The 12,773-nt window shown below is 34.6% G+C and overlaps 1 protein-coding gene across 2 annotated transcripts in view; it reads right to left on the bottom strand.

Annotated features, from left to right (window-relative positions):
• CDH8 (cadherin 8) overlaps window positions 1–12,773 on the bottom strand; it is a 435,918-nt gene that overhangs the window by 84,608 nt on the left and 338,537 nt on the right. For both annotated transcript variants that reach the window (XM_053603265.1, XM_053603259.1), the window contains exon 9: window positions 11,541–11,662. In XM_053603265.1, coding sequence (XP_053459240.1) covers window positions 11,541–11,662 — 122 coding nt within the window. The remainder of the gene's footprint in view (window positions 1–11,540; window positions 11,663–12,773) is intronic.

Genomic DNA, 12,773 nt, shown 5'->3' on the forward strand with positions numbered 1-12,773 from the left:
TATAACTCCTGTTTGAGACAATTAAGTAGTCACTAAGAGGAAAGACTCTGGTATTAAGTGTCCTCAATAAAAGTCACAGTATTATCCTTCATGAACGTGAGGGAGAACTTCATTTGTTCTGTATATGTGCCTAAAATACAAGTGAAAAAGGTATTTTTTCTCAAGTTTGTTTTGATTGATTGAAATTCTTATAAATCTCTTGACAAAATGTCTGATTTCTAATAAATGTTCAATGAAATGTTAGCCATCATTGTTATCATGACTGTTTTTAGTGGGATTATTGCTATTTATTGATGTGTTTCACTTTTCTTTATTAGTATTTTTTGATAAGCATAACAACTCTGACATTACCCAGTCAGGAGATCAGATTAAGGGAGAACGCATTTATATATGTTTACTGGTTCTAAACACAGAGTATATTTGTCTTGACATTTAAGTGCAGAGAGGCCCTGGGGTTCTAGTTTCATAAAAATAAACATGAATCATAGTGCAAGGGTATAAGATGTAAAACATAGATAACTATTTAGAACAACCTGCATGTACAAATATTTAACAGAAAAACATGAGTGAAACCCTTCACTTAGTAACAGTTTTGCTAGATTTTCATGTTAGAAAGTCAAGAGAATGTCTTTGACAAGAGCCTTGTTTCAGGCAATCATAAAGAACAGAGAAGTTGCTTATGAGCAGATGTAGCAACCCTTCCCCCATTTACGCAGCTGTCCATCCCCAGGTGCAACTATTAAGAGGTAACTCCTGAATTGTGTGAGTACAGGTGAAAAATAAGAACAAATGAGAACAGGACTTCTTTGGATGGTGGGGGTAGACATCAGTCAGAACTGAACACATTCCTTTAGTATACTTAACCGTGCAGCTCCTGTAAATGCTACCATCCATTCTACTTCTAAACAATATGCATGAAAAGGCTAATATGTGCTGGTGACAGAACCTACATCAGAGTTATCAGCTTAGCTAAGTCATCATGGCTAAAACAGAAGATGTAGTCATTTAGCTTACCTGTAGCAAAGTACAACTGCCTACCATACCATCTCTCAGAAGACTGGTCCTAACATCACATCAGAAATGAATGGTTTTTTTCCCACCATTTAAGTCAGGAACTCTTTGGACAAGCAATTTCTTGAGCCTCATTCTAGGGCTGTTTACTGAAAACGTCTCAGAGCAGGGCCTAGAAAGCTTTATTTTTAAAAGCCATCTAGGTGGCACTCAGTCTGAGAACTCTTCTGAGCCAAGGGGAAAGATGAATATTCCCAGCCCCCTCATCATCATTCCTTTAAAGTTTTTGTATTGTTCAGCTCATGTCAAGCGCAACCCGTGGATAATGTATTGAGGAAAAAGTATATCACTTCCAACTATCCTATAAACTGTCTATGGTTAAGATTTTTGGTTAAGCCATGTCTGATGCTTCATTTTATTTTAATGTAGCTATCCACTGCTTTGGCATTTTATCTAAAAGTAGATGTCCAGGAGATCACTTGGAGGACATTTTGCCATTAAAATGCATTAAAATACCCATACTAATAAGGCTGAAAATTTTATTGATGTAATAACTTCTGAATACACTTAGCATTAAACAGTAGAAGAAAAACAAGAGCACATTTATTCAAGGAAGTGAATCCCCACAGAAGCATACAGAGTAGATGATAAATGGAAAGTGCACACAGCATCCACTGTGAATTGCCATGACCTCTCAGCTGAGTTTTTTACAAATAATTAGACAATTATTTTATGAGAATAATATAAAAATATCTGGAGTAATCATACATTTTAAAGAGTGTGCATCTAACTTTCAGGTTAAATATTTTTCTTTCTACCCATAAAATTAGGATACAACGGAAAACTCTAATGTTGGATAATTTATTGTAAAACTGGTTCAATTTCAAGGGAAGCTAAAAGCAAAATATGTTATCGCCAAAGAAACAAAGCATCTCTGCTATGTTGGGGTGAGGAAATGAATTCTAGAACCATGCTTGGATTTTGATGGAAACAGCTTCTGTTCTATTTCTTGAGAATACAGATTTGAAATCAAATAACTTTTCCAAAAGCATGAAAGTGAAAAAAAAAAAATGAGAATTGTGTGTCTGACTTTTTAAAGAAAACATTGCTTATCAATAAATTCAAATCTAACTCAGATTATTTTTAACAGAGTTTATTAAACTTTATTTTGGGCTATTTTACATTCACCATAATTACTTAGCAGCACTAAAGGATCAATGTCATTATTAATTTTTGAAAAGGCCAGCAGTCAACAAGCAAACACATTTCTGATGATCTGATCTGTTAACAAGCATAGCGGTATCATGGGATCTATTAGAACCTTTCTTATGAGTTCCTGTAGATATGATTTATTGATTTGTTCTTAGATGCCAGGCCTGATAATATATGAACATTTCCTCCCTTCACTGCCATTAGAACCAAGTCCAGCACTTGGTAACAATTATATGTAATAAGTATTGGCTAAATGAAGTAATGGGTGGGTGTGTAAATAAATGATGGCAGGCGCATTTCTGCATCACCACTAAGCTTTACAGTGCCTTGAGAGATGTACAGTAAGAGCCTTATCAGTACCTTTATGATACCTTATCAGTACCATTATGACCCTAGTCATAATGTCTGATCCAGGATAGGTCTGATTACAAATTCCCTGCATCTCCCCTCCAAAATATGCCAATCTTTGTTGACATTCACACTTTCTGTATATGTATTTCAGTCAAATTGGGGCTTAGACTTTGAATAGTTTGGAGAGACTATAAGGCTGATTCATGTGTAAGGCTGACTCATGTGCTCTTGCTGTGCACATGCTTACATTAGCAGTATAAAGGTTGGTGTTGGTTCTGACCAGTCAGATGCACACACAGAAATAAGCATTGAGAAGTCTTAGTTCTCTCTAAGTATAAACAAGGTGAAATACAGCTATTCTGTGGCAACTTCGGAAATATTTTCCAAGGCCTCTGGAATATACTTCTATTCTATGGGAAGATTCAGCAGTGAAAGCCATCATGCTACCTACAATTGAAGCACATGCTATAACTTTCTCAGATAAAACTTAATTTCCCTTTTCTTGAAGTCTTTATAGAATGATGCAAATTGAAAGGTGACAGAAAGGAGGTAAATAAAAGGAGAGGAAGTCAAAGGCAATGCAGAAAGAACAGCATGACAATTGGGATATTCCCTTAATTCTTTTATTCCTGCCAATTTATTTCTGATTTTCCTAAAACACTAATGTCTATCTCTTAGTGCAATAATGTTCAACTTGAGAAAAGATGAATAAGCTTCATATGGCTCATATTATTCATTTTGAAAGTAACATATGAAATATTTATATGAACAGCTACCATTTTTATCAGATTATCAGTGGTGTTCACAATTAAATAAAACAAAACCAAGTATGGTAAAAACTGATACCTGAAAGAGGAGTTCTTAAAAATAGAAATAATGCATACAAGACAAGTCAAATTATAGCAATGATGACTGAGAAAGGAGAAAATATAGGTATTTAAGAGATTTCATCAAAATCCATAGAATAACACAATTATTTTTAAATTGTATGGTAGTGTTCAAATATAATCACCGTTAATATCTGCTTAAAGGATATTGCCTGGATATTTTTGATAATTTACATGGGAATCCAGACTACACCAAAATTTTTATTTTCCCACTGCTTCAAAGTGTTTCCACTTCCACCTTTTCATTCTCCCATAAAACTCTCTTGCCTCAGATGTATCAGGTAGCTACACAGGGAATGTAGAAGTATGACAGAAAATATGGCGGGAGGAAGTAGATGAGATCTTACATCTCACTGAAACACTAATGTGTAGACATTGGGACCTGTGCCTTCGTAAACCCACTGTAGAACTTCCAACATTGTCTTCATGTCAGTTTATTTTCATGCTCTTCACCTTTATTTTCATTAAATTGGATAAAGCAATAAAAAAACTAACAGTTCATGAAGAATAGTTCTATACAAAGTTTGGATTTTCCACTGTCTTCTGCTTCTTATGATGTTTTGCTGGACCCTACTTTGTAGAAGTGTCTCCTGATATCTGCTTAAAATTATAGACATTACCTTCTAAATTGAAAATGTGACCCGTTGATTATTCTTCCCATTCATGACCTTTCCAATCGGGTCTTATTTATTGGTAATTATGTAATCATCTCTGAGGGAAATTTGAAAGATTCTTTCAAATTCCAAGTACCTTTTGGAAATTCATATGTATTTATAAATGCAAGAGAAAATGATGGTAAAACAAAACAGACATAATTTTAATTTTGTCTAATTCAGTACTTTCTGCCCTTATTAGGTAAAGCATACACACACACACACCCACATACACCAAACCACACCACATATTGACGTGATACAGCACAAGTTTTGTGTGTGTGTGTGTGTGTGTGTTTTTCTTTTCCTTTCTTTTCTTTTTCTGTCTTCCTTTTTTTTTTTTTTTTTCCAGAAAATTGCTTGGAGAAATGTCATCCTCTAAAATTCAACCTGAATCTTAAAGTCTGGGAAGGTTTTCTCAACCTCTATGTGAAGGTGTCATGGCACTGTTACCATTAGCTTCTTCCCTTTTCAAGAATTTCTCAGCTTCTTGGGTACCACATTGTGTTCAATGTATGTCACAAGCACAAGTCTAGCCTAAATCCTCTTACTATGTAGAGCAAATTTACCTTTCTTTAAACAACAAGCTCATCACGGCTTCTGTGAACAGCTTACCCTTGTGCCCACATCTGTCTCACAGTCTAAATTCATATGCAGTGTTCTGTAGATTGAAAATAAAACAAGGGGAGTACATCAGGCTATAATAGCCTGAGGATTTTTAATAAGCTTTTATACCATTTTCTCCATGGAACATCAATCACAATTAAATTAAGAGCCAGAATAAAATATAAAAAAGTTTCAATCACACATGAGCTTTAGCCAATAAAAACAGAGACCTCAAGCAAGACTTCTCCAAAGATTTAGATGATATGTCTTCCCATGTAAATGATACTAGCAAATAATAAAAAAAAACATACACACATACAAATTTATATGAGGAAGAATGAAATATGAGACCTTCTGTTACCCTTGGCATGAGTCTTAAAGGCTTATAAGGCTTTCTCAACCTTTTGTAAATTATCAGAGGAAGACTTATTTCAATATAGGGCAGAAGGTTGCCATTTATTATATTGTTGCATTTAAGAATCATTTTTAGCATGTTGTTCCAAATCAACTTATAAAGTTAAAATACAACAAATCTAATGCTAAATAATAAAGTCTCTTTTATATATAGACTATGAGATTGGTTAAAATACATACTAATAATTTCAAGTATTCATAGAGCATGAAGTATATCTGTGCATGTATATCAATGTCTATTTAGTTATTCATAATATATAAGGGTTTAAAGTAACAAAGGTTAAGACTCAAAGTCACAAAACTAATAAATATTTGGGAAAGATGCGACTCACATTTAAGTTGTTCTAATGCCAAACCCTTCGATTACATTTTGTCACTTACACTTGCCTGTTCTGTGAAAGTTGTGCTCTGAAAGTCATACTTCCGCTAATGACTGTCTTGAAATGCCTTTTGCTACATATGGTTTCTTCAAATTTTGTTTTACACATTCCTTTAATTTGCCATCGCCTTACTCCACCCAAAATAAAGTGAAAAGAATATTTTGTGCATTTTGTAAGGCCATCAATTTCATCTGTTTTAAAATCAATCCTGTCTCCCTCTTGTGTATGCAGATAGATCATGAAAGATGCCTGCTGGCAGGAAAGTTAAAATTAAATCTCCTATATTTATTGTTTCACGAGTGTTATAAAGTGCCGTAATTTCATTTTATTGTTTCACATTTATTAGAAAAAGACTCACAGAACCTAGAAAAAATATAAATAACAAACCTACTCATTGCTGATGTTTATCAAGAGATAATTAGCTTTACTTTTTTTTAGAAAGCTTTATTTCTTTTCATTAACGGTTTCACAGAATGCTCGAGTAACTTTTGTCATGGGTTACAGGAGTTGATTTTTTCCTCTAAAAAATACTCACTCTTTATCAGGCTCTTACTCTTACGACTATTTCTTCTAAGAATTATGTCACATAGGCAATGTGCTTTCAAAATTCTACTTCCTTGTGAAATATTGTGAGATCCTAGAATGTATGGGGACTTTGACACCTGCAAGAGATTACTTTGAAACCAGTCTTTGCAAGTTTTCATGGTCTCAAGTTAAGACTTGTACTCTTTTAGCCTCAGCTTTTGTATCTGTAAAACGAGGTTGCTAACACCAAACTCCCAGAGCAAGGATGTTGATTATATTTTAATGTTTGTATATATTCTTTCACTTATGTAGGCAAGCAGCTTTCTCAATTCTTTCCTCTGTCTCCACTGCTATCATCTTAGAATCAGCTACCACTATCTTTTTGTGGTTACAACCTCCTAGATGCTCTTCCTGCTTAAATACGTGTGTGTTGTATGTATGTCTGCACAAGTGTGTGTGGGAGAGAGAGAGAGAGAGAAGACCAGAGAGAGAGAGAACATTTTATTGAAATATGAAACTCTGTGCTTACTCTCTTTCCTGCTTCCTACATGCTAGCCATGGAAATCTTCAGTTCTTCAAACAAACCAAGCCTGTTCTCCTTTTAGGGTCTTTGTGCACGTTTACATGCTGTTTGCCGTTTGTTGGCTAAAAGGTTGTTTTCTTGCCTGGTTCTAATTTTTCCAGTTTCAGCTCAAATGACACCCACTTAAGAAGCATCTCTGACAACACTGTATAAAGTAGTTCCTTATGTTGTTCTTTGTTCCCCTCTGTCTAGTTGCTGTAATGTTTATTTCAACCCAGTTTTCAAAATTTTAAACTATATTATTTATTCATTCCACTCTCTTTTATAAAAATCTCTCTGAGTCATTAAGTTCCATAAGGAAAAATAATATTTCTTTTGCCCTTTCACATTTTTCCCCAGATTGTATTACAAGGATTAACATCTTATATGTGCATAAAAATATTGTCCAATAAATAATTGAACCATTTTTTCACCAGAAAAGGTTAGTATGTGTACTGTGTGTGTGTGTGAAACAAGTGTTTCCATGGTAATAGCTAAGGAATTAATTTTTGAAGTATTTGTCATTGCTGAATGAAAGGAGTTAGAACCGAGATTCTAAAATATTACAAATAGCCATTATATGCCAAGCAATGGCTAAATGGATACCACCTAGAAGTATGGGAAGCTACCTGTTTCTCTCTTAACTGTTATATGTCCATAATACACAAATTCTATATTGCCACAGAGTTGATCAGGGATAGGAAGTTAAAATTAAAGGAGGTAAAAAAATCAATTTATTTGATTTTTTTTTCTTTTTTCACATCAGACATAATTACTTGACACCAAACAACAAATCTCAAACTGTATAGATAGTGATGAAAGTGAAATTATACTCCACAAGATTTATTTACAGTAACAGGGGAAGTTCTTTCCTGAAAAAGAAAAAAGGCTAAAGCTGACTGTTTCCTAACTATCAAGCCATGAAACATCCTCTGAGACTAAACAAGAGACCTTGACTTACACCTAGAAAGACACTATTCCTTTTGGTCTGTGCAGTGGTAGATGATCTGGAGCAAGTTACCCCAATTCTGTGTATGGTAAGCCAGAACTTAGTATCGGGGATGAAACACTGTGAAGGTCCTACTGGGAAGATAAGGTGTAAAACAGAGTTATGGAAGACCCTCTGGCCAACATTGGTCACTGAAGCTCTGCACTTCTTTCATGTCTGTTTCTGAGTGTTGGGTTGTGAAGCAGATTGAGGAATGATACTGGCTTCTCCGCACATATTACCTGTTCCTCCACCTGTTCAGCCAGATTACCATTCTCTTCAGACAGAATCTGCTTTATCCCCAGCTGACTCCTTTTCAGTCAGAACTTGATAGACGTTTTCTGTCTCTGATGACATTTGTCCTATATTGAGATATCTTTTCATTTCCCCTCCATCCTTTCCAGCATCCTTTCTTTCCAAACGATTGAGAGAATTTTCTTACTCTTTTATCATTTCTAACTTGAAATATATGTTTTCCAAAGAGAAACTTCCATGAAAAAAGCTGATATTTAGGATACTTTGTGTTACTGAATGTCCCTTGTCTCACCAAGCCCTGGAGCACAGATGTTGCTCAATGAATATTTACTGAGTGACAAAAACCTAACACCCTATAAGACACATGAACTGTCACACATATATCTTGCCTTCTAATTTTCTAATCAATGCACATGGTCATTTTTACCCAAGACATTAAAGAGGAGCATGTGGAGAGTACTCTTTTTATCCATCCTGTGAAAGAGCCAAGTAATTAGATAACTACTATCATGACATCATTGAATTAGAGTCTAGAGATGTACGCCATTTTATATCTTCTGACTTAAATTACCTATTCGCGTTGGATGTGATACAATATACATGCTACTATCAATCAGAAAATAGTGCATTAACATTTAATTATGTAGCAGCAGGAACATTTGAAAGGATTCTGATCAGAAGGGATTCAGGTGGTTTTGTATCCTGGACTGTGAGCTATCACTCCCTGTGGTGGAGGTGGTTATACATTGGAGGGAACATGTTCAAGGGAATGTCACCTTTTACTTCAGAATTGTGAGAAGGTGGTGGGACCAGATATGATTCCCAATTCTACTTTCAAAGTGAGTCTATGCCTTTTTTAGCACAGATGTATCATGAACTGGAGATGAATGCCTAGATAAGAGGAACGTGACCTCCGTCTTTTCCTTTTTTTTTCCCACTAAATCCCAACTGTGTTTAGATGAGTCCAATTCAGTGCAAAAGAATAAAACACAATAGAATTCTCGAGGTTCATGTTGATATTAGTTTTCATTTGCGGAAATGTTTTTAAAACCTCTTTACAAAGGGCCTCTCAGGCCAGACAGTTTTGTACGGGCTACATTTTTAATGGTTTGCCCCTGATCACTGGTAATAATCTCCAGCTGTACCACCTCTCCGGCAGCTGATCCACACCTTCCAGTTTAGCTTTAAATCTATACCTCACAGAGAAGTAAGACCTTTGAATGTCACCTGCAGATTTTTTTCCCCTGAAACTATTGTAAACCCAATATTAATTGTTAAAAACATATTGAGATGGCTCTAAATTTAGTCCTAATTCAGTTTATGACATTTATTTTTTGTGAGCATGTGATCATCTGATTATGAATATTCTAATTCTAAAGTCAGTCAGCCATTTCTGTGGTATTATGAGGGTATCTTGAAGTGAAAGGGTATCTTGGTGACTTTCTGTAAGTGAATGTTGGTGTGGAAATAAATACAAATAGTGGAAAATACTGAATATGAAAAGTAGATACTTGAGCATTAAATGGACCTAGGAATGATGTAAGGAACAAACCATGAGTTCTGACTAGCACAAAGGGTTCATAGAATTTAGAAATGTTGTTGGGAAAACCACAATTGCATCAACCAGTCAGCCATATATCCAAAAACATAGCTAAACAGTCACAGCTCTGATTCTTTTATGTAACTAATGGACTCTAATAAAGATCCAGAAACTGATTAATTAGGGGATAAAAATAGTTCAGTAGACACACACACACAAACACACATACAAAATACGCATTTCTTTACAGAATGAATCATACATTGTAATTTGAAAAAATCATAAAACAAAGCATCAATGATTTTTTATTTCAATTTGCATAGGAAATGTAAAGAAACAATGCATTTTTCTGAAGATAAGGGCTGCTAAGAAATAATTAAAATCCCTAAACAGTCTAAATCCACAGGGTTAACCTACAGATTCCTAGAGATTCATGAAGCATGCTTGTCAATATCACAATTGTGAAGCCAATGTTGTGGTTTTTGAAATATCAATGTCATTGACTACCTGAACTTGTGTGATGAGTTCTGTATGAGCAATGGAGTTTTATTTAAATGCTAAACTATTTTACAGATTCTGTGAGCTTGACAAAGTCTAGCTTATAAGTCTGTGATTGGCTTCGCAATCTCGGCAATTATGTGGTCCATGAAACAGCTATATCCTTAATTCTGACCTGCCATATTTTGAACAATCTCTGTCTGCCAACTTAATCCACCAACTTACCTAAATGATATTCACTAATATATATGTGTGTACAAACACACACAGCCACACACACACACACACACACATACACGCATGCACACCCTTCTCAAAGGATCACAAATTAAGATGCTCAATATAAGATCGAGAAAGGACATTTCCACATGATGAAATTAAGAAACAGTTCAGCAAGCATCAGAATACTATAAAAATAAGTGTATCAATGCTAAAGTTAAATGTTTTGATGAGAACATAATGTCTAGATGTTTATTATTAGAATTTGAGCGTGTGTGTGCGCGCGCACGCACGTGCACGCACGTGCCACATAGCGGGCCTTATTTTGCTAAATGGAAACAATGTGAATTCTCAGATATGTGAGAGCAGACTAAAGGGAGATGCCACTGTGTTTTGAGAGAGTAACACCTTGATCTTTTGTGATAAATAAAAGCACAAAGCTACAGTGCTATTCCTTTCTTTAGGAGAAAAAAATCTGACTCTTGTCAGGTAAGCTGCTTGGCAAATAGTAAGTTTAATTCCTAACACCCACATGAGGCACAAGAATAGTTGGATTAACAACTCCAGTGTCATACTGTCAGCTGCTGTTTATTTAAATTAAAATGTCACCATCCAGAAATAAATTAGGAAGTTGAAAAATGATAAATTTCTTAAACATACAGTACTTTGGTACCTTGTTAAAAGAAATCTATTACATTTGTGGTTTTGTAGAACTTTACATAGGCTATTTCCACTTTGACATTCAGAGAATAGCAGTTTTTGTTTTTGTTCTTGTTGCTTATTTAATTCTCTCTTGTTCCCCTTTCATCCTTCCCTCCCTCCCTGCCTATCCTTCTCTCTCTCTCCAGTCTTTTTCTATCTCTTTCTTTTTCTGTCTTCATTGCCCCTATCATGCTACATGAGGCATATAAAAAGTTCTACCATTACACATCTAAAACATGTTGTTAAATTCATATTTAGCTAAATATATCTACATTTTTACATATTTTAAGATTCATATCCCACAACTTTCCATAAATAATTAGTTTTCTTGGGTTCCACCATTATTTGTTCTTTGTATGTGTGATATGAAACAAACATCTCCTTTTGGTGAGCTTTGACCTTGCTACTTATTATTTGATGGTTACAATTCATACCCTATTACTCTAAGACATCCCCTACTACCATCCTTATCCTGAGATATTTTGAGGCAGTAATTTAACGCTGGGTTCATGGCACAGCAGGTTGTTCTACATTAGGAGCCAATTTGGTCATGAACAGGAAGAGAAATATCATCTGAAGAAGAAAAAATATTCCCTCCCTGTTCCTATTTGGAAATGTTTCTTGCCTGAGATTTTGCAGATCATAAATGTTGCAAATGCACGCTATAATGCAGGTTAATCAAATATGAGACAGTTGTATACAAACATATTCAGCATTAACAACATGGAGATATTTACTTGGCCGGGTTTTCCATTTTCACATAAAAATGCCTCATATTCGGATGCGAATTCAGGGGCGTTGTCATTGACATCCAGCACTTTAATAGCAACAGGCACTCGTGATATCTGACTGTGGTTCCCTATGGGAAGGAAAAGATAACATCAGCATTGAGGGTATTTCATTTTAACGTGCAACTCAACTTTCTCTTTGGGAGCATGTGGGTCTGTTTCCACTTCCCTTAATTAGGATGTTTTCAACACGGTGATGATAAGAGTCTGACCACTCAATAAGGGAAAAAAAACAGGAGCTTGACTGCTTAAAAAATGCGTAAATGATTATTCCAAACACTACTTGCTGAAGCCTAGCTTGGTAAAGACGATATCTGAGAAAACTGAAAGACATTTTCTTAATAGAGCAAACTTTATTTTATTGATAAAATTCATTATTTAAAAGAGAAAAACTGTTATATGCCACATTTATTTGCTTATCTTGGGTAGAACACAACCCATTTTTAAGCTATCACTTCTTTTGTTATATGGTAGAAAGAAACAATAAAAAAAAAAAAAAAAAACAGCAAAAGGCCAAGACTCAATCACTTTTTGAGAAACGGTCCTCAATGATGATAAAAGAGATAAAAGATGAAGAATCATGTATTTTATGAGTTTTATTTTTTAATTAGAAATTGACCTTGAGATATTTTTGGTTAAGATGATCCCAAGTCATTTTAATATTGTCATTTTCATAAAAATTTTCATCGATGTAAATAGATAATAATCTTTTAATCATTCCATGTCAATTCTAATAGCAGAGAACTCAATATGTAATCTTTAATCTTTAAATCTTTAAATATAAAAAATTATACCCACACGCACGCACGCACATATAGAGATTGGTTTATTAACACAGAAGTTGTGGGTTTAGGCCCTGCTATGATTTTTTCACTTGTAATAAATGCAATATAGTTTGACTTTGACTGTACCATGTAATAATCTTTTGCTCTGTTGTAAATTATACAGAATGCATTGGAGATGGCCAATTATTTATTTGTGTTTTCATGGAACTGAATATTTATAAGCAAGCCAAGAAGATTAAAATGTTTGGCTTTTGAATATGAACAAACGGACTTGCATTTGATATATAAAACTCCTGTTTTCAACAATAGATAGTATTCAGACTCCTAAACTGTCAAATATTCTTTTTTTTTGTTAAATATGAAAGAATTCCTAAAGCACACAACCAAATAATTGTAC

This window comes from Nycticebus coucang, chromosome 2 (genome assembly GCF_027406575.1).
Source record: "Nycticebus coucang isolate mNycCou1 chromosome 2, mNycCou1.pri, whole genome shotgun sequence".
Classification (NCBI taxonomy): Eukaryota; Metazoa; Chordata; class Mammalia; order Primates; family Lorisidae; genus Nycticebus; species Nycticebus coucang.